The sequence below is a fragment of the Dendrobium catenatum genome, unplaced genomic scaffold (genome assembly GCF_001605985.2).
Source record: "Dendrobium catenatum unplaced genomic scaffold, ASM160598v2 fragScaff_scaffold_621, whole genome shotgun sequence".
Taxonomy (NCBI): Eukaryota; Viridiplantae; Streptophyta; class Magnoliopsida; order Asparagales; family Orchidaceae; genus Dendrobium; species Dendrobium catenatum.
This window is the reverse complement of record NW_021319083.1, coordinates 162,931-186,624: the sequence shown is the minus strand read 5'-3', so window position 1 is coordinate 186,624 and position 23,694 is coordinate 162,931. Positions and strand designations below refer to the sequence as shown.

General features: G+C 35.5%; 1 protein-coding gene across 4 annotated transcripts in view; it reads right to left on the bottom strand.

The window, feature by feature from the left end:
• Positions 1-23,363, bottom strand: part of LOC110100365 (probable calcium-binding protein CML21) — a 35,994-nt gene extending 12,631 nt beyond the window's left edge. Inside the window, exons 1-5 of one of the 4 annotated variants that reach the window (XM_028695065.1) lie at positions 23,152-23,358; positions 22,660-22,749; positions 13,564-13,809; positions 11,090-11,289; positions 10,400-10,574 (exon numbers count right to left, since the gene is read on the bottom strand). In XM_028695065.1, coding sequence (XP_028550898.1) covers positions 10,400-10,574; positions 11,090-11,289; positions 13,564-13,759 — 571 coding nt within the window. In that variant the 5' untranslated portion in view covers positions 13,760-13,809; positions 22,660-22,749; positions 23,152-23,358. Of the gene's footprint in view, positions 1-10,399; positions 10,575-11,089; positions 11,290-13,563; positions 13,810-22,659; positions 22,750-23,151 lie in introns of all 4 variants that reach the window. The other 3 variants (XR_002303557.2, XM_020827822.2, XM_020827821.2) reach the window with 3 other exon arrangements.
• Positions 23,364-23,694: the final 331 nt, after the last annotated feature.

Genomic DNA, 23,694 nt, shown 5'->3' with positions numbered 1-23,694 from the left:
GAGCCCATGTATTTGGGTTCTATACAATCAAATGATTAAAACTATAACCCTAAAATCAAATAATAATTAATCCATCATAAATGACTAATCACCTAAGGAGAAATTTAAGGGTTACTAAATTAAACAATAAGAACTCGATCTTGCAACTTGAATCTTTCATCTAATTGGGGATAGTTAGGTGCTATATAGGACAAGCATCCTAGGGTGGGGTAGGGGTGTAAGTGAGCAGAGCCGGCTCGCGCTCGACTCGTTTATGGGCTCGCAAGACGAGCTTATCAAGCTCGAGTTCGAGCTTGAGCCGGCTCGAATAAATATTAATATTTTTAAAATAATTTTATTTTATTTATTAAATTTAAATATTAATAATAATAATAATAATAATAATCACCTAAATTTTATTTAAATGTTAAGCATTTCATATTTTTTAAAAATGTTTATTTAAGTTTTAAAAATCCGGCCTAATTTTTAAATTATTAAAAATCTCGCCTAAATTTAAAAATTCACGCCCATGGTTAACGAGCCGGCTCGAGCTCGTCTACAGTGAGTCGAGCTCGAGTTCGATGTAACGAGCCGAGCCCGATAAGGGTCTAAACTTGACTCGACTCATTTACACCTCTAGGGTAGGGTGTAGCTAGGAAAACATTTTCTATTTTATTTTCTTTTATTTTTTGCGTATGTGATGATGTGGTGATTGTTTTTATCTTGGATTGGTTTTTGTTATTTTATTTTCTATTTTATGGATTAATGAGTGGGCACTTGCCCTTAAATGATTAGAATATTTATAAAAATATCTTCTACAAGTGGTCACGTTCTCAAAGAGCAAAAAAAAAACCATCATGTCAAAAAAAAATGCTTTGATAATTATCATAGATGTGGTTTATAATAGGTAACGCAAGGAATGCTAAGCCATTGGGAATGTGACCCCCTAAGGACTAGGCTCTGGATGATGTGTAAGATTTTTTTTATTATAGTTGTGCTAACGTATTTTTAGGAGATTTTATAATTTTTATTAAAAAAATGTAATTTTTAGTTAGGAAATCCTTGTCGGTGTGTGGGTATTTCAGAAGGCATGATGCTAAATATATGAAGAGAGATCAAGACCTACACTCTATTCAGTGATGTATAGATCTAGGCTGAGTTGTATAAATGGTAGAGTCAGCTACCTCCTTTTCACTTTTCTGGGATGTATTGCAAAACCAAGCTGCATTCATGACAATTAATTATTATTTCTTGTTTGATGATTGGTTTGTTTACTTTGATTATGCATTAGAACTATATATTTTTTATAGGTTTCTTACTTTGCTTTGTTTGGGGGTTGGGATAGAGCCCTCGTTAGGTTCTTTAGGATGTTAAATTTTTAAGAAAAATTAAAATTTCCTTAAATAAGATAAAATGAACATAAGATCTACAATCAACCCATTTTTTAAAAACTAATGCATGATCCCTTGTGGGCAACTTTTTAAAATTTGATTAATATTTCAAGCTCTGTTCACTTCATAGTGACTAATGTCTAAGTCTGATTAGTCCTACCTATGTATGCATGGTCTGAGTCAAAGTATGTAGATTTTATTTTATAACATAGAGGGATAGTTCACTTTGCATAGCATAGTACAATTCATAGTCGGGCTTGATGCTTATTTCCCTCTATGCCTCCCACCAATCTTGCATTTGCATAAGACCGGATTGCATGGATTTGATATGCTAAGGAAAGTTTAGCTGGTACCCGTACCGAGCAGGGTGGTAAATCTAGGTCAGGGCTACTTAGATCCATAATGGGGTTTAGGTTATGAGTCCCCTCGCAGTGTCCTGCATTATTTAGGTCATGAGCTTTAGTACTGAGTGAATAGTACATCCTTTACAGATTTATGGTCAAAGGTTGATGGTATATGTATATCGTTGTATGCCCATTATTTAAAATTGTGCAATATGATGCTCACCTTAGCGCAATTCCAGTGAAAAAATGCCTCAAGGCTTATGCCTCTAGCTTTTTTTATGAGGCTGTCCTTAAGGCACTCCTCGCCTCGATAGTGTGACGCTTACGCCTCACCCATTGTATTTTTTTATTAAAACTAACATAAATCACACCTTCGTGCACATTCAAGCTGCAATAACTTACTCTCAACTGCTTCTACCTCTAGCTCACAGCCTTCGTCGCAACTAACATCATCACAGCTGCCACCAACGATCACTTAAAAGCTGCACCACCACCCTAAAATTTTTGCAGTATTAATATAATCTTTATGTTGATGAAAAATATTTATAAAAGATGAACATAATTGAAATAAATTAAGAAACAGATTGAGAGGCATTTAACTCCACTGGATGAGGCAAGGGACAGACTAATTTGTTACGGCGACAGCTCAAATAAAAACAATCTCAATGATGACAGTGTAGAAGATTTTTGAGATACTGTCAATTATTTCAACTTTCGTTAGAAATTAAATGTAAATGAGTAGGAAATTAAGAAAGAAAAAAATTTGGAGTTAAACTTGATGACATATGATATTTTTATGCAATTTCTATATTTCATATTGTTTTACTCTTATAATATTTGAATTTCAATTCTATTTCAAGTAATTTATCACTTTCACTTTACATCTTGTGCAATTTTTGTTTCATATGTATGTCAATATATTAATTCATAATTCAATAGAAAGTTAATATGTCATCATTTAGCAAATTATTTAGGTATTATATAAAAAACACTTTTGACCTTTATTTTTACTTTACGTATCTTTTTTCTTATTTTGAGGCTTACGTCTTGAGACTTACGCTTCGCCTTACAAACAAAAAATGCCTCAATACCTAATTGCGCAATTTAAAACCTTGTGTATGCCTTATCAATGGGTACGTTCTTCATTCTTCAGAGGCCATAAATCCCACATATCCATGTAACATGGATGATGTCGCCTCTATCTTTCTCTCATGAATGCTTGGTATGTGATATCACCTTCCTATATTTCACCTCTTTGGACTGGACGAGTGCTTATATGATCCTCGCATGTTGAATAGCCTAATTGAGCTTATTTTCCTTTGCATTAGTAGAGCCTACATATCCCACTATGCGCCAAACTATAAAGAAAATAATATAGCATCCCTAATTGAAAGTTCTTAGGTCAAGGACTAAGATGTAATTAACTACGAGGGATTGCACCCATAAGAAACTGACACCTACATCAAATAAACCTCATTTAAGATAATGTATCGAATGTGAGGAAATCTCGTGATTATTGGGTCATATATATTATTACCTATCGAGATGTGTAGGTGAAAGTCACAATCCTCCATAGTTAATTGTATGTATGATCTCATCTGTTCTCCGATTAGCCTGCTTGCGTAGTGTAAAGGTCTACAACAATTTTGTCATACAGGAGTGCGATCGTACCATTTGTATTCTGATCCCCGCTCGCAGCATCCTTTTGGAGACCCACAAAAGCATCTTTATCATCCTTTCAGTTCAACAATTGTTGGGACTCCGATATTTAGATAGTCATGTGGAAAAATGCTCCCTTGGTAGTCAATTCTAGCATAACCATGAAGGCCTTTCCTTGACAAATAATCACACCCTGGGGGTAAACTTACACCATAAGCAATATTTAAACCTTGAGTATAGATGAAATCATCAATATTCCACCTTGGAGCTCCTAAACGTGAAGCTGAATGTGGTGTACCATATAGAGAACTGCAAAAAATGGGTAAAGCATGTGGATCTACATCCATTCTTCCATCATACAAACTAAATTCTTGAGAACCGGGATGAATAGGTGCATCTCTTGTTGTAAGATATTCAGTTTGTTTCACCTCAAGATTAACGATGCAATAACCCTAAGATCGCCACCGCCCCAATAGCTTCTTCTTCCTCCAGTGTAACGATTGTCATGATCCCTTCATATTTCCCCCATGTATCGAGGGTGGGAATCCCACCTTTCTTGCATTACATGACCCAATCCCCATGCTTCGGCCCATCCCCCTCCTCCAGTCATCCATTCCCCTTGCGCAAAAGGCCTCCAATAATGATCGTCCACTCCACCATCTACACCATAAAACTCTCTTCTTGCTATCCCCCCATCTGGAATCCCTAATCCGCCCCTTATCGGAGCCCTAGTGGATTCTTGATGAAAAAAGTGTTGACCCGTAGCCAGTAAAACAAAAAAAAATGTACCTACTCCCTGCCGTCCCACGTCGCACGATCCGGCACCGCTCGTCGCACGTCGAGACCATACCGAGCGTCACGTCTCGCACGTCACTCACACGACTCGTTCGAGTCGTTAAAAGGCCGAAGGGACGAGGCCTTTGGCCTCTTCTCACGTCTACTCTCACTCTCTCTCTACTTTCGCACGATTTAGCTCTCGCTCCTCTTCTCTGATCCCTCCCTGACTCCTTAGTGGCTGTTCGACGAAGCTCCTTCGACGACGTTCCCTTGCGGTCGGATCAGAGTTACGACATTCCGATTGGAAGAAAGCACGGGAGCACGCTCGCTGTGAAGATACTTTCTCCCTTGCATGCGCTGCTTCCCCGATCCCCTTGTGGTCGGACGACTTCGCCCCTCCGACTTTCCCTTCCTGTGAGATCGGAAGCAAGACAGGAGCTCGCAGGCATAAAGGTAGCTGTCTCCCTCCCGTGCGCTTGTCCGGCCAAATCTCGCAAATCTGCCGAACTGAGGGATTTTTTTATTATATATATATATATATAATTTAATATAATTCTAATTCTAATTATATCAATTAAATATAATTAATCAAATTTTATTATTTTTAATTAATCAAATTTATAAATTAGTTATTATTAATTATTTTTAATTAATTATATTTTATTAGAATTAATTAATTTTAAATTAATTATAACTTATTATCTTAATTAATTTTAATAATCTTAATTAATTATTTTTAATTAATTATAACTAATTAAAAGTGATTATTTAAAAATAATTGTTTAATGAATTATAATTAGTTGATTTTAATTATAATTAATGAAATATGCATGCCTCCTACCTCGGTCCATGAGCCTCCACCGTCGGTCCCGAAGGTATAATCAAAACTTAGACTTCCGTCCTCGATGTTCGTGGCGTGCCGGTAGACCATCTATGCACGCCTTTGTTGAGTGTGATAGAAGGGAATCCGGTCTGACGCCGACGACGAGACAGACAGTCGCCTAAGCTCTTGCCTTGCCTCGATTGGCGTGTCGGACTGGCAAACCACCTATGCACGCCTTTGTTGAGCGTGGTAGGAGGAAACCCGGTGCGACACCTATGACGGGATAGGCGAGCAACCTTTCGGCCCCCAAACTCCTGTCCTCAGAGTGTGCGACTAGCCGATCAACCAACTATCAATGCCTTTGTTGAGCGTGGTAGGAGGGACTCCGGTGCGACGCACACAACGAGGCCAGGTAAGCCTGGTACGCTTTTATTAACGTGGTTGGGACAACCTTTAAGTACCCGTACTAGGCTCTGTACCTGCGGGGAAACAACTGCTCTTTTCTTGCAACAAGTACCAAAGACCCCATACACGCCTTTGTTGCGCGTGGTGGGGACAAAGACTTTACACGGCCGCGGTGTCCTCTCAAGAGGGAACCTACCATGCACGCCTTTGTTGCTCGTGGTGGGAAAGGCTCAGTTTTTCGTAGTTTTCTCCTGAACGGGGAAGACGCCGGGAGGCTTCCAAAATTTCGGGTGAAATATTATTACACTCGGACCTGTTTTGAACTCAAAAGAACACGGACCTGGGCTCAAATAAACAATGACTTGTGGACCGTTGAACTTGATTGAACACAAGCAGAGGACCTGAACAAAACTTAAATGATTTTTAAAAGGCCAAATCCAAATAAAATGAAATCAAACTGGAATCAGAATTCAAATTGTTTAAACATAAAGACGAACTTATAAAGACTCCATAAGACTTTAAACAAAATGCGAACATGCAATTGAACTCAAAGGATTGTAAGGGGACTTGAACCAAGACTTGAGCTTGAATGGAGTCTGAACTCAAGAGGAGCACAAGGAATCCGACGACTCAATGTCGGGTGAAATGCATCGATCCTTGTGAACAAATGTGGTTAAGATGCATAAAATGCAAATAACCACAAGCTCTTGTAGGGAAGATGACATCCTCATGACCAACATCGAGGTACAAGAAAGCACACTACAAGATCTCAATGCATGTATACAAAGAATACAAAAAACTCCTACGACAATCCCTACAATTGCATGTTGATTGAGATGGCAATACTAGAGACCAACAATCAAAGACCCGTCCTCTACAAGCAAATACAATCATCGACCCACCTGATATTCGTGAAAGGTGGGTAGGATGCAAAAAAAGTAACTCTCCTACAAATACCCCTAGGAGGTCGTAGAGGATACAATGAGTCCCTGCAAATGAACACAACCTACTTGTGGATAACAACAGTGTATATATCGTAGGTACAACGAACCACTATGGGCACAAGTACAAACATCCCCCCACCTGAGATTGATGGAAGGTGGGTGTGATACGAGAACAATGGGTCTTCTACAAACACTTCTAAGAGATCATAATGAATACAACGGTCCCCTGCAAATGAATACTTGTGGGTAACAACAATAGGTATGTCGTAAGTATAATGAATCCTTATGGACAGAAGTACAAATATCACTTACGATAGTGGTGATCAAAATCTTCAAGTACGTCGGGTATAAGGGCAACTCGATGTACGAAAAGGGACACCCCCTGACAGAATAGAAGAAATGTTTGAGCAAATTAGAACTAAACTTTCTGCTGTTCCAAAGTCTCTTCTTAATTATATACTTAAGAAGAAAACAGTTATGGTGTCCACAAACACCGGAAATAACAAGTCTACTACACTGACAATCTCAAAAGGAGATCTTTTCTTTACAAAGAAACGATCTCTGACTTCAAAGTCCAGAAGAAACCTTCCCCCATGAATGAGAAAGGGGGAGTCAATATCAAGAGAACAACGCCACCGGATCTGCAACACTTATGCAAGAAGAAAAAAGGCGTCTACAATCTACAACACAATGCCACCTGATCTGCAACACTTATGCAAGCAGACACAAGGCATTTACAATCTACAACACAACGCCACCGGATCCGCAACATTCATACAAGAGGACAGAAGGCGTCTATAATCTATAACACAACGCCACCGGATCTGCAACACTTACGCAAGCAGACAGAAGGCGTCTACAACCTACAACTCAACGCCACCGGATCTGCAACACTTATGCAAGCAGACAGAAGAAGTTTACAATCCATAATGCCACGCCACCGGATCCGCAACATTCATACAAGCGGACAGAAAGCGTCTACAAATACTTTCAAAATACCCCTACATGTGCACCATAGCTTGTATGCACATAGGTACACAAAGGGGTATGTCAAATCAATGAAATTCTCAAATACCTGCATGGGCCCCGACGAGCATGTTATTGGTACACATATGACGTCTAGGGATGCTGCGCGGGTTATTAAAGTTGAACCCGATCCTCCTAAGCCAGGTAGGTAGAAGTTGACAAGGTTCATCAAATGATTATAAAATGTCCCCAAATACCTGCATGGGCCCCGACGAGCGTATTATTGGTACACATGTGACGTCTAGGGATGTTGTGCGGGTTGACAAGTGAATTCAAGTTCGAACCCGATCCTTCTATACGGATCTATAGGAGTCGACAGGGTTCGAACATTCACAAAATATATCGATTGCCAACAAATATACGATTGTGGCAATCAATATATTTGTTTTAATACATTCATATTAAGCCTTCAAGGTCTATAACAGTATGTATTCACTAATAAAGGCACAAAGCCTACGAAACCCAATACCCTATCAATGAGTTAATAAGGTCGACAAGGTTCAAGCCACAAATAGAAACGACCCTAAACACCCCGATGATGGCCGTATTGAACGATAATCTCAACCGGAGGGGTCCATTCCAAACATTTCAAGTGCCTTTCAAACTCTACAAAGTCCAAAAATTTAAAAAATCCAAAGTCCAAAATCCCAAAATCTCAAGAATATTTAAAATTGAAATAAATCCATCAAAATACTTAAAGCAAAATCCATCCACCCTCCACAATAGTTTGCCGGAGTGGATAAATTAAAATTTATTTCAGCTCACAAAGAGTCAAATGCCTAGTCGAAAATATCACTAGGATCCATTCTCAAACAATCTCCTGCTAGTAAGGACATGGTACGCATCCTCTAACCGGCGGTTTTCCCGCCAAATGGCACCGCAGGATAAACGGTTATGAACTGGGGCCTTCTGAACCGAGTGGTTTTGCCACCAAATGGCACCATGAAATAACGGTAATGGCCAGCGCCGATACGATCCTTATTGGCATCAAATCCTTGAGATATGAATCAATAGGATATGATCGATAGGGCACAAAGCCCTCTGTTCACTAAGGTGGATTCAAATTTATCCCCTTAGGCAAATATTCACCCCCGATCTACAAGGTCCCCTTGGACGAAGCAACCCATGGCTGCTGACAAGGATCCTTCTGTCAGGTTGGGTCGACTTCCTCCTCTGACTAAGTAGACCAGGGACCATGATGGCCAGGGACGACGGAACCATGAGATCTTGATCGGGCCCATCATCCATTCCCCCACCATCCGCTTAAGTGCAAGATGGTGCAATTTTCATTTTAAATATCAAACTTTCCAAATTCCCAAATCCAGTTCTCAAATTCCATATCCGTGCTGTTACTATATGCCAGATAACACGTATCTCTACGTATCTGATTGACGACTAGCCTTAATCAAAAGTTCTCTCTCGTTACTGAGAGGGGTAATTAACTATAGGGGCTTGCGCCTATAGGAAACAAGAACTCAGATCATAAAGTCCTCACAAAATGAGGGCAAAATCTCTGGGTAGTGTCTTATCTACAAACCCATCTGCCTTCCAAAATTTACCCCGGAACTTAATTCGTTAAAATTCCCCTCGCCGAAGAAAAACACAAACAATCAGTGAGCGGCGAGGAGACCGGGGCCGAATTTTCAGAGCCCACAAAAAGTCACTATTAAACTCTTCATGTCTGATTTCTTTTCCCTTAGATTCAACAAAGGGAATCTCAGCCGATTTTGGGTTATGGTTAGCAATTGAAACCACCAGTGGAGTTTTGGATTACATCTTCATGAGCTTCCTTAACATCTATTCTATACTCCAAATCGGCTCTCCATCTGATTCTTCATAGTTAAAAACTTCTCCTCTATGCCGGATTTGAATTGCTCTATTTTTCCTTTCAACGCATCCACTTTCTCCATAAAACTTACTGTAATACTAATTTGATGCGTTTTGATAGTAAAAACAACAAATAAAAGAGAAGAACAACGTAGGAACACAAAGATGAGGTAGAATTTCTTATTTCTCCTTCAATAATAAAGCAAGATGCAATTGATCTACTATTCGAGAGCTAGATTTGTTCTCCCACAAACCCTATACACTGCTATAAACTCACAACAAATATTAGAAAAATAAATTTAGTCATATCATACCCTAAACTATAGACAAACTCCCCTTTAAATAGCCCTAAAATACAATAACACAATTAGAATATTCCTAATCAGCATAAACATAATTTAAGAAACCTTTCTAAATAAATAGAACATTCTTAATCAGCATAAACATAATTTAGAAATTTTTTATAAATAATTAAATATGATTTAGGAGACCTTCCTAAACAATTAAATATGATTTAGGAAACATTCTTAAACAACTAACATATTTTAGGAAACTTTCTTAAACAATTAAATACTTTCTAAATAGTATAAACACAATTAGGAAATTTTTCTAAACAACTCCCTTTTGATTAGGAACCTTCCTAAACAAATCCCCCTTAATTAGGAATCTTCCTAAACAACTCTCTCTTGATCGGGAACCTTCCTTACATAATAAATAATAGCTACCCCATCCTAGCTATGGGCCCTTGGTGTATCACAACTCTATCATTGAGCACTTAGATTAATTTGACATCCATCAACAACAAATCATGGCACAAACCAAGGTTTCTTCTCATGCTTGAGAACTCAAAGTAAAAAGGGGTTTGTATATAAAACCCTAATTATAGTTCAAGGATTTTATATTCTTATTAATAGCGTTACATCCCTCTAAATATTTCTCCATAGATTCATCAGTTAAAAGCATCTCTCAGAGAAACCCTAAAAAATTGCACATAAAGCTGTAGCCAAAATATCCTACCGAGCCCACAAACCTCCCACACTCCTGTTCTTAATCAATCAACCAAACAATCCACCACATCTCGACAAATTATGTTTGAGTCAGAGAAAATATACTGTGCCTCAATTTTATCCTCTGTTAAAAGCAGCAAGTTGGCATTTGCAGAAACAAAACAGCAAATATCTATATAAGTTATTGTTCTTGTTGAAAGACATTAAAGACACTAACCAAATCTCCTCATAGCTATACGTCCCGATGATCTTCCACCTGAGGTTGATTCATTTATGGCTTCAACCATCTCAGATTTGCTAACATGTCCATCCTTGTTTTTGTCGAGAAATACAAAAGCATCAACCAAAGTCTGAAACGTGGACTCCAGTTCTGGCAATCCTAAACGTGATTTCTAGCAATAAGGTTATTGGAAATCAAGCATTGAACCATAAGGAAATTATTCAACTGGGGAAGAAAATTTCAGCTATAAAGATATAGTATGCCAATATAGAATGTAAAAACAACCAGCTACTATCATGGGAGTCTTATTGATATGAAAGTACTCAAGATATAAACCAAACAAAAGATCTTGCAACAAGGTCAAGTTACTAAGAAGGTATAAGATTTGTAACTTCCCTAACTTGGATGGTAATCCATAGAAAATAATGGCACAACAGTCAGGATAAATGCATCTATATAAAAAGCAACCGTTAGAGATAATGAGCACTAAACAACTAACACAATAAGCCAAATGCATGTTAGCATGCTGCTTACAAAAAATACTTTCTGTTATTAAGATAAATGCTAGCTAAGCAGTAGAAAAATTGCAAATTATAAGCCTAAATCTTCTTTTGCCAAAAAAGGACTGCGGATTTCTTCAAAAAAGAATGAGCACAAAAGGTAAACAATATTGGAGATAAAGGATACTGCTTGTGAAGTTGTGGGCTCCTTGAGTAAATAGACAAGACACAGGAGGACAATGAACTCGTTGAACTTAATTGCCATATTTTCATCAATATCACAAGCCTTGAAGAATTCATTAATCTCTTCTTCGGTAAAATCAACTTGAAGTTTGTGAAAACAACGTCTAAGTTCGTCAGGGTCAATTGCACCATTCGAATCTTCATCTGAAAACGAAATGAGCCTTTATTAGATAAGTGACCTTCGCTGACACTAGCCATGAGAAAATCACAACTTATACGATCTCACGGGGTACAAAACATGGGCGTATTACTTCCAGGAAAATGGTATAGATATGTGGCAAGCAGAAGGCTTTTGACAAGCACCCAAAAATGATAGCTCCATGGTCACACACCCTGTTTCGCTAATAATGTCTTAAGCAAAGTTTTCAGTTTTAACCAAAATTAATAAGTTTTGGCTCCAACCTAGATCAAGACCAATTTTGAACCAGAAAGAATTTATGAATTTGGACGGTTTCAACCAGTTTGGTATATTTTGCACATACTGGTAGCTTCAGCAAGAAGCCAAGAAAAAATGAAAACAGCCAGAGCTATGAAAACTGTAGACGCTCAACTAAAACTCAATTGATTGTTAGAACAGTCATTATTGTAAGTTTTTGCACTAGCAAAAAAAGCATTGCTCATTACATCCAACGAAAAGATTCTTAATTGGCTCCCAAACCTTAAATTTTACAAAACTGAAAGAACTCACTTTTCAGCTTAGCTGTTCAAAACATACCCAATCCTGCTAGACTCCTCCAAGAAATAAAGACTACAAGAAAATTGCGAATAAGAAATCTAAGCTTTGAGGAGATTCTAAATTACTATAAGATATAGATAACAAAGGCGTGGGGCTTTAAATTAATACATGAATATTAGTGAACAGGTTTCATCCTTTACCAAAAAGAATTGTGTTTAAGAAAATAAAAAATGCAACCATTACAGATCCAATCTTATTGAAAATCAAATTTTTATAATTATTTGTCATTTGAATAGATTTGATCATCAAATTGTTTTTTCAATAATTAGGCGGTGTATTTCTATAACTGTATTTAAAATTAGCTCGATGACTACTTAAGTGCAATGCACATGAAAAAGATGCTCACAGGCGTGGGGCTTTAAATTTGTAGACGAATATCAGTGAACAGATTTCATACTTTACCAAAAGCATCGTGTTTAAAAGAATAAAAAATGCAACCATTATAGGTCCTATCTTCTTTAAAGTAAAATATTTAAAATTATTTGTCATTCGTATAGATTTGATCATCAATTTGTTTTTTCAATAATTAGGCGGTGCATTTCTATAACTGAATTTAAAATTAGCTCGTTGACTACTATAAGTGCAATGCACGTGAAAAACATGCTCAGCGGTTTTTAATTTGTTGACACCTTCTCAATTACTTTCTCCTCCATTCACCGGTTTATTGTCCTGTGTCATTTTTGTTTACAAACAATTAGAAAGAGGTAACTGTTTAGGATTACTTGATTTCTTCAGCTACGAAAGTTAAAGGAACGACCAAGTCATTTTGGGCATTTTATTCTTTATTAATGGTTGCACTAGAAAAAGGAACAAATTGAAATGTCTTATATCTAGGTGGCCGAAATGAAGGATTTTAAAAATGTAGTATCATGTGAAGTACCATTATCTAGAGAACCTGTGTAATTAACTCTAAATTAACAAAAAGCTTAATGAAGAAATATGAAAATATATCTAAAAGCAAAATCTTAGCAATAAAATAATCTCATAACCCCATGACAAGCAATAGAAGAGCCATATGGTAAAAAATTGGACATGAAGGCCTTTAGTTATAGTGTTGGAATTATTCGTTAAGATTAAACTCTGACATGGAAAAATTAGTTGGACATAATTTGTCAGTAGGTTAATTGGAACAGTCAGATTATGCATTAGAGCCTTTCTTCAAGAAAGGGTCAGCAGATAGGCTAGCATTCAATTAGCAATGAAGCTCAAAAAGGAATTTTAAATGTGCACCATCAGAATAGAATAGAATGGAGTGTACTTACAAGCTCACAGGCAATAATGACGCCAAACCAAGGACTTTGAATCCCTTGAGTTAATATCTTACTGTAATTCTAAGGACTACATGAGCAAAAACATTCTAAATGGTTCGTTAAATGATTACTGATCAAAAACCCATTATATATGCAACATAAAAATACATAAGAATGGGCAAACTTAACAAGACATCAAAACAATACAGTAAGTTCCTAAGGTAAAGATGAGATGATCATTATTTCTAAAATAGTTAAAACTATGTATCGATCAATCATAGAATCAAGAAGGCAGGATTTTTTTCTGTAAATTTGAGCTCAAAATCAACATTTAGCAAAATAGAGCATAACAAATTTGACAATGTTGCGATCAGAAAAATAAGAACATTATTTTTCTCTCATTAGAAGTATAGCATTAGAGATAAAACTTACCAAATTGCTCAAAAATAGTCTTGCATTTTTTGAAGCTCTCATCAATTTTGGGAAACTTCAAGATTATAGTATTGAACGATTTCATGCTACTTCCTTGTGCAGCTCTTCGACGCATAGTCTCAACCATCTTTGCATCAAGTTTTGATTCTGATGAATAATTCTTTGAAGACTCTTTCTTTCCCAGAGAACCTCCCATCTCAATGCACAATGAAAGATAGCATGCAAGATGAAAATTACTACTATGACCTAGAGAAGAGGAGAAAAAACAATATAATTCATCAGTAAAGAGAGAGAAGTGGGAGAAGGGAAGAGCAGCATCAGAACTCCACATAAGAAATAAGCACATAACAGAACTAAGTAAATGTTAGTTGTGGATCAATATCTTAAGTAATTAATTACGCTATAATATTCTGATAAATAGCAAATGTTCATGCTCATCTAGACTAATTGATAGATAAATTTTATTTCTTCCTCTCTTAGGATTTTCATCAAAAAAAAATATATCGAGAAAATGATCAATATGATCCCTTGATTTTTTTATGAAGGACCAAACTAGTCCCTATATTAAAAGATCATTTTGATCTCTCAAGTCTTTAAAAAGAATCAAAATAGTCTCATTGTGGGAGTATTTTAGTTTCTCTTTCATGAGTCAAGAGATCAAAATGATCATTTAATATAGTTGGGGACTATTTTGATTTTTCTATAGAGTGAAGGAACCATTTTGATCCTTTTTTCTCAAAACATATTAAATAACTATCGATTGAATTTGCTTCTATGCTTGGCTTATGTTTCACTGTAATAGAGGAGATGCCAATCATTATGTGATTTCCTTTCAACATATTAATCATGTATTCGTATAATGGAAATCTAAAAGTGTAGACCCGATCAAAAGCACAGAAAGTTGTGAGCACTATGAGTTTTACCATTTTATTTTATTTTCTTTTAGTTTATTTTATTATGAACTACGTCTATGTTTTAAGATCATTTTGGTTTATTTTATCTGTTCCTCTCTTAGGATTTTCATAAAAAAAATATATATATATATCGAGAAAAAATGATCAAAATGATCCCTTGATTTTTTATGTAGGACAAAACTGGTCCCTATATTAAAAGATCATTTTTATCCCTCAAGTCTTTAAAAAGAATCAAAATAGTCTCATTATGGGAGTATTTTGGTTTCTCTTTCAGGAGTCAAGAGACCAAAATGATCCTTTAATATAGTTGTGGACTATTTTAATTTTTCTAAAGAGTGAAGGAACCATTTTGATCCTTTTTTCTCAAAACATATTAAACAACTGTCGATTGAATTTTCTTCTATGCTTGGCTTATGTTTCACTGCAATAGAGAAGATGCCAAACATTATGTGATTTCCTTTCAACATATTAATCATGTATTGGTATAATGGAAATCTAAAAGTGTAGACTCGATCAAAAGCAAAGAAAGTTGTGAGCACTATGAGTTTTACCATTTTATTTTATTTTCTTTTAGTTTATTTTATTATGAACAACGCCTATGATGACGGCACCTATGAGAATGGTGAGAAGAATTTAAGAACAACTTGTTAGATTTGGTCTACTATTACAACCTTATTTGCTTCAACTACCTTGGTTCAACACATAATCCGAGGAATGCTATAAAATATGTTCTTTGTAGTAACTCACTCTTCTTTTATTTGGAAAGAGTTTCTACACTGCAACTATTACCAACTATTATTTCTGTCTCAAACTTTCACATTATCTATTTCTCTTTGGGCAATGTTGTGGATAATAGCTGGCATTAGGTATGACACTATTGATATGTATGGAAAACACGTGTCATTTTCCTTGCTTCCTTAAAACTTCTTCATATGTTTTGTTGCCTTTTGAAAAGTTGGGCATGTTGACCTTGGATATTACACTATTCTATTTTTGGTAAATTGATTGCGAAACTAAAATCTGATTGTGGTTGAACTAAAAGCTTCTAGTTTTAGTCCAAATTTTCGAGGGTTATTACAAATATTGACAAGAATCGGAGAATAGTTTGGTGAATTTCATTCCAACATTTGTATAGGATTTATACAATCTCAAGAAAGCTTTTAATAGGAAATATATGAAATCAGAGAGTGAAAAATAACAACAAAATTCACTATAAAAAGATAACCCATAGATATGCTTCATTGTAAATTCGAATAGCTCGTATAGATTGGTGAGGTGGCAGTAAGGATCAAACAAATCTATAAGCTGCAAGAGTGAGGCTATTGCAATCCCATATGGGCAAAAATGAAGTAGAGAAGCTGATACAGGCCTAGGAGGACAAAGAAAGCGGCCGAGCACAAGAGCAGTGCAAGATGGAGGCCAAAGTTTGGGAGTGAAAATTGGGTTTAACTAGGGCATTTCACACTATCCCTTGAGTGAATAAATGAATATTATCTATTGAGTAAAAACCCAAAATAATCCACCGACTATTAGTAACTGTCTAATTTAGTCTCAAAGTTTCATAAAGACCCAATTTAATCCCCCGACAATTAGAAAATATCACAATTTGATCCCAAGACCAAAAGTAATAGTCAAAATTAATCTCAACAATTAAATCTACGAGCATAGTTTAAAATTGCGCAATATGAGGCCCGCCTTTGTGCAATTCCAATAAAAAACGCCTCGATGCTTACACCTCGAGTTTTTTTATGAGGCTTGCACCTCAACTTGGTTGAGGCCCGCCTCGCCTCACTGGCATGAGGCTTACGCCTCACGCTATATATATTAAAACTTACATAAATCTTGAAATAAATGCCCGACATTAGACTCTATAGAAGAGGAGGAAGGGGAGAGAGCAGTTCACCATAATGATGATTCAAATGAAGAACCCCTTAGTGATGACAGTGCTGATGACTTATGAGTTTTTATGTGATATGTCATTGCTATTTATTTTTGGAAATTGGAATTATATGTTAATGAAAAGAATACTTGGATTTGGGAAAGATAGAATTTTGAGTTGAACTATATTTCATGTTGTCTTATTATTGAGATATTTTGATTTCACTTCATATCTTATGTTTTTTTATGTTTTATATTATTCACCCATTAGTATATAAAAATTTTATCATTTTATGTTTACGCAATCTTTTGATTTTGAGGCTTACACCTCAAAATGCCTTGAGGCTTGCCTTGAGGCTTACGCCTCGCATCACGAATGAAAAACGCCTCAATACCCGAGTACGCAATTTTAAACATTGTCTACGAGCATTTTGAGTATTATAGTATATTTAAGATTATTGTTGACTGTAGACCTGAAATCACCCCATGATTCAACCGTTCCCACAAACCCATGATCCCACTCCTCTCCATGTAACTTCATCATAAGCATAGAAGAAACAAGAGATACCTCATTTGGTTCATTCAAACGCACGGACAGAAGCCGCAGTTCGCTCCTACTTGCAATCCTTTATTGTGCCCTACTTCCAGACTATGACACCGACTCTGATCATACTCAAGCCCAGTCATCCTCTAGCCGTCTCTCATCTCTTTCAGCGCATTCGTCGTAGGGCCCTCGAGCTGAATGCCACACATCTCTTTGACATCCAAATCCTCTGACTTGTCGAGCAAACTGAAGAGCCACTGACCTAGCCCTCTTCCGCTCACGGCCAATCCTCGGCGCAACCAAGTCTAATCATATTCAAATTTCATACACCGTGGAAGGACTAGGGTCGACCTAACTTGAATTATAATATGCCTCCTAAACTGCTATAGAATACAAATATTTTTTAAATGACAATCATATTACCCCGATGATGACCATGTTGAAAGTTAATCTCAACTAGAGGGGAGCATAAACTTTTAAAACAGCTCCCAATTTCTTACTAATAAATAAGTGACTTTAACATCGCCATAAAGATGGCTGAGTTGACAGGGAATCACAACTGGTGGGATCATATGTTAAAAAATAATTAAGAAAAATAAAAATTCTTAAAATAAAATCCATCACCTAAAAACTTAAATTTAAAACACATCCACCTCCCGTAACCGTTTGTCAAGGGTGATAAATTTAAAATTAACCTTAGCTCATAAAGAGCGAATGTCATGTTGGATGTATCACTAAAATTCATCCTCAAATAGTCTCTTTCCAACAGGGACGTGGCACGTGCCCTTTGATTGGATTGTTTTGGGGCAAAATGATAGCATTATATTATGATCACGGTCAAAACCCGTATGTTCTCTAATGGCGTCAAACCCTTAAATAATGAATCATATGTTATATTTGATAGGCATAAAGCCCTCAGTCAGCTAAGGTGGATTTAGATCTATCATATTAGATAGGCACCACTACAGGTCTACAAGGTATTCCTAGACGAAGCAACTCATGGTTGCCGATAAGTTGTCTTCTATCAGGTTGGGTCGACTATCTCCTCTAACTAAGTAGACAGGTGGTCATGACTGTCCAAGACAACGGAACCATGGGATCTTGATCGAACTTGTCTGCACTCCCCCCGTCACTAATTTTAAGTTTATGGTGATTAACTTTAAGTCTAAACTACGAAATTCATATCCAAAATTCAAACCCTAAAATTGTTGCTATTATACACTGAATTTACAACCTATTCAACCTCTTTAACAACTATCTTTAATTGAAAGTTCTCTCTCATTATTGAGAGGGGAAATTAACTATAGGGGCTTGCGCCTATAGAAAACCTAAACTCATATCATAAAGTCCTCACAAAATGAGGACAAAATCTCTTAGTAATATTTAATCCAAAACACAATCTGCCTTCTGAAAATTCACCCGGAACCTAATCTAGTTAAAACTCTCCGCCATCACATAAACAAAAAGAGAAGAGCTGGTGTGGAGAGGCCAGGGTGAGGAATTTTCGAAGCCCACAATTATAGTACTTTTAATATTTTTTAATATTTATCATTATTAAAATAAATACAAAAATCATAAAGGAAGTTAATCACATTTATTAACTATTCACTCTTATTATTTAGTTGATTAACTTCCATTATGATTTTTGTATTTATTTTAATATTATAAATGATAAAATATATAAAAATAATAATATAATCTCACATATACCATAATACCCAAAATGATCTCACATTTAACTATTGGGAATAACTTGAACTATTACTTTTGATTTTGGGATCAAATTAAGATATTTTCTAATAGTCAATGGACTAAATTGAGACATTATAAAAGTTTGAGACTAAAATGGACATTTAATAATAGTTGGGGGACTATTTTAGGTTTTTACTTGTTATATATTCCATGCTTACTTGATAATTTTTGAAATATTGCCCCAATAATCCTTTGGTGAGAATGTTTGTTAACTGTTTACTTGTGATAACAAATGAAGTATAGATTGGCCCAGTGTCAAACATCTCCTTTATAAAATGTATATTAACTTCAGTATGCTTTGTATAGTGTTGTTGTATACAATTATGTGCAAGGCCAGCTTATTATCACAATAGCGCTCATGAGACCTTTCAATTCAATCTTAAAAAATATTCTAAAATAACTTTTTTCCATAGTAATTGATAAATTCTTAGTGCCATCAGATAAAAATTTGACTTCTACGCTAGATATAACAACCATATTTTATTTTGCACTTCATAAGATTGCCTAATAAGAATGTGCAAGAGCTTAAAGTTGACTTTTGTCTAACATGTAACCAGCATAACTTGCATCTATGTATGCTTCAAGAGTCAGGTCCTCCATCATTTAAATACAATTCCATTGCACAGTTTTCCCTTTAAATATTATAGAATTCTAAATATTGCCCTAAGATATGATTATTTAGACTTGTGGATGAATTGATTAACAACACAATAGCATGGACATTGGCATGTCTAGTATGTATGTAATAAGAAAATAAGTTTTTCCATAAGTCTTTGGTATGAGATTTTTTCTACTGGCATGTCTTCTGTTCAAACTCCAAATTTATGAATTAAATTTATGGGACTCTCAACATGCTTACATCCCAACTTACAACTATTTTTCAACAAGTTTGTTATGTATTTTTATTATGATATAACAATTTCATACTGAGATTATGCAACCTCAATAATTATGAAATACATTAATTTTCCTAATCCTTTCACTTCAAATTCATAGAGCAATTTTTTCTTTAAGTTATCCATTTCTTCCAAGTCATTGCCTATCATAATAATGTCAACAATAATAGCTAGTAGTGCTGCCACTGCCCTAATCCTATGATTTACAAATAATATACAATCTTCTTTACTTCTTTGTAACTCATGTTGAGCATCACCATGGTAAACCTTTCGAATTAGGCCCATAGAGATTGCTTCAACTCATACAATGCCTTTCTTAGCTTACATACCATTTATTCTGTAATGGAATCAAATCTTGGTGGTACATCCATATACTCTTCATTCTCTTCGTCATTATGTAATAAGGCATTCTTAACATCAATTAATATATTTCCTTGTCCATATTAGCTATTAATGATAAAAGAAATTGCAGAGTGCTCATTTTAGCTACCATAGCAAATATTTCAAGGTAATCAATCACATACATTTCAGTATATAATTTGACATCCAATCTAACTTTATATATTTTAAGTGAATCATCTATTATGTACTTTATAATAAACACCCAATACATCCACTAGTTGCTTTCCTTTAAGTAACTTTACCAAATGAAGTATCTTATTTTTTTGGAGAGCTTCCATTTTCTGCTTCATAGAATTGTCTAAAATCTCATTATTTAATGCCTAAAAAATTGTCTTAGGGGTATAAATAGTACAAAGGCTAGTGAGGAAATTTAGATAATTATGAGAAATTTGTTAGACCGGTCCACTGGACCGGTCCAGCTGGTCCAGGCGGGACCGGCTCAGGCACGAACAGGGCGGAAGAAACTTCCGCCTGCTGGGATGCCGAGCGAGCCGCACGGTGTGCGGGAGCCAAATATGAAAGAAATTTTGGGGAGTTAAGAGGGAAATTTGAATGTAAGGACTGTTTAGGGAATTCCTTTTGATTTGTATGCATTAAATAGTTGTTTTTTCTAGGGTTTGAGTATCTTGAATTTGGTTGAAATTTGAGATCTCTTAGATTTAGGTTTTCTTTGGGCTCTAGCGGCATCTAGAGATTTGGGAGAGATCGATCCTCCTCTCGAATTGAGGATCAATTGTATCTTGCTATTTTATTCATCTTCTAGTGAAATACAAGCCTTCTACTTGTGTTTTCGAGCTGTTTTCCCTATATTCCTGCTGTTTCTCTGCTGGGGACAGCAAACTGCTGCTGTATTTTTACTGTTTTGGATTAGGGTCACTTGCAAACCAAGTGTTTCCTATCAAAATTTTTTTGTATAATAAATAAATGTAAAGGATGTTCAACAAAAATTCTTGTGCATTTGTTATTAAGAGTCCTTTCACTTACAGGTTTAATAGTTATCTTAATTAATCCAAGACGGATTGATTTGGCTATTTAACTTGCATAGATTGAGAGATTAATGCTTTTCTTATTGAGTAAACATGTAACGCCTGATTAGAAAGTGGTTCAGGAATATATTCGGCTTGCATAGGAGTAGTTGCTTGCTAGGAAGAATGACAAAAAAAAAACAATGTAGGAAAAAAGAAATTTTTTTCTTTGTCATTGGTTAATGATATTTTTTCTTAAGCATAAGTAGAAATAAAGTACTATTCTTCTTCTCTAAAGGTGGCATCAACGGACGCATACACCTAGCACCTCTAGAGCATGGTGGTTTGTATCTTTAATCGATGATTTTACCCATATATCATTGATATTTCAGCTAAAAGCAAAAAGTGATGAATACCATCTTCCTACCTTTTTTACAACAACAACAACAGCATCATGCCTTTTATCCCACTACGTGGGGTCAGCTACATGAATCATTTTTCTCCATTGTGTCCTATTAAGAGTCAAATTCTCATTTAAATCTAATAAAGAATGATCATTTCTAATATTTTCTAACCAAGTCTTTTTAGGTCTACCTCTATCTTTATGAAACTCTAATGTATCTTAGTCACTATTGGAATTTTGATGAGACACCATTTGATGTTCTAATTATTAAGCCAACCTCCCTAACGAGGTACACAAACCATCTAACCCACTATTTGCTGCTCTATTTATTGAGCATATCATTCCTAAGAAGGATAACAAAATCTAGCATTGGAAATAGACATACCTACTGTGTACCAAAATATCCAATGTCATCACTAACACATACACTACCAGGGATCTGCCTATTAATATACCTTTTCACACTTTCGCAATGCATCATGAACAACTCTCTTGGATTCCTATTATCTGACTTCTTGGATCCAACTGAACACCATATTTTGATTGTGCCTTAAAAAAAATTATTTTTAGACAACCTTTCTTAATTAATCATTATCATCATTATGTGTATCCAATTGAATTGTCACTTGTATACATTTCACTTATACTACATCCACTAGATATGAACAATGATGAATATGTAGCAACAATATTTCAAAGCTATCCATCATTTAATATAACATCTAGTCCTGAAATAGTCCTCTGGCTATTTACATGTGGCCAATTTAGCTATTACAATCAAATTGTTATTTCACCATTTTAACCCCAAAAAAATATGTAAGTCAAAGAGAACTAATCTTGTATGATTTAGTTTTCACCTCATTTATTTATAATCACAATCAAACCCACATAACCCAAATACTTTACAGATTCTTCAAAATTTCTGGCACTTAAACATTTAGCTCAAAAATGTAGAGCATCTTCCTGAGCAAACTTTTATGTATTAATGCACATTAGTAAAGTTTAAAAATATGTCCATTTCTACAATAAGAACTATCTAAGAGAGAAACATTGGCAGTTGAACATACATAAACTCAATTTACTGGAGGTAGAAAATTGCAGTCTTAATAATGGAGCAACAGATATTATGATCCGCGACAAGTAAATGGGAAAAAGTGACATATGCTATTAATTACCATTAATCATTAAATCTATAATAAAAAAATATATATAACGGGATTATTTGGCTCCAAGATTAGTTTCAGAGTTAAAGGACTCCCAATTATATATGAAGCCCTCGTTTATTTTGTAGTAAATTTCAGAAGAAATCAAATTGCTCGGTTAAATGAATACATAATCTTACTTCCGACAAAATACAGAAAAGTGATAAATTCCTTCTACTTCACGCCGACTCTATGGTAAATAAAAAGGCAGCGAATAACATCTTCTAATCCTGAATCAGGCAAGCAAAGTTTTTAATTATCGTTGAGATAAGAAGAGGAAAACAAGGTAAACAAGCAAAGAACAATAATCTAATGGTAAAAAAATAAAGATAAATTATATATCTTTCATCAAGCAAGCCCCTTAGTCCAAATAAAATAAATTAAAATAAAAACCTTCCAAATCCTCCCAGACATTAGTGACCCCCACCCCCTGCCAGAAAAAAAAAAGTGAGAAATCCGACATTAACAACAAATAGAAAGCACCGTACAAAGATTCTTCCGGCAAAAATCCAATCCACGATTACTGACACTATCTAGAACAGAAGAAAATTTAAGAAAAACCATTGGCGACATGAATACAGTATACACCCCATCCATGGGACATCAAGCTGGCATGATAGATTCCAAATTACCTCCTTGATTCTACCTCTTGTTCCAGGAACAATCAAAATCATCAAAGAATGAAAGCCAAGCTTGCTACAAATATGGAGAAATCAATTTCTTTTCTGGGGAAGGGACGAGATTTTGGGTTTGAAAAGGCGAAGAAGTTCGCATTATAATATTGGCGGAAGTCTGGAGGAAGACGAGAACAATGCGCTCCACGTAATTCACGGGAGAGAGAGACGGGTACACGTGCCCGTACCGGATGCGGTACGTTAGCGGTAAGAGCTATCGAATTAGCTAGATCCGTTAGGTTTATTCTTAGGATGCCCGGCTTGATGTTATGTGTGCAATTGAGAAAATGTTTTTAATTGATGATATTGTTTAGAGTGGAATATTATCTTTTAAATATTATAATTTGAAATTATATAATTTATGATTTTTTTATTTATCATTAAAAAAAAAAATTTGCTGCATGAGGTGACTTCTTTTATAACTCGTATCTTTCACACATTTGTGCTCTCTGGCTTCTTATGTTACCTGGATTAACTTTAACTAACCTAACCACCATAAGT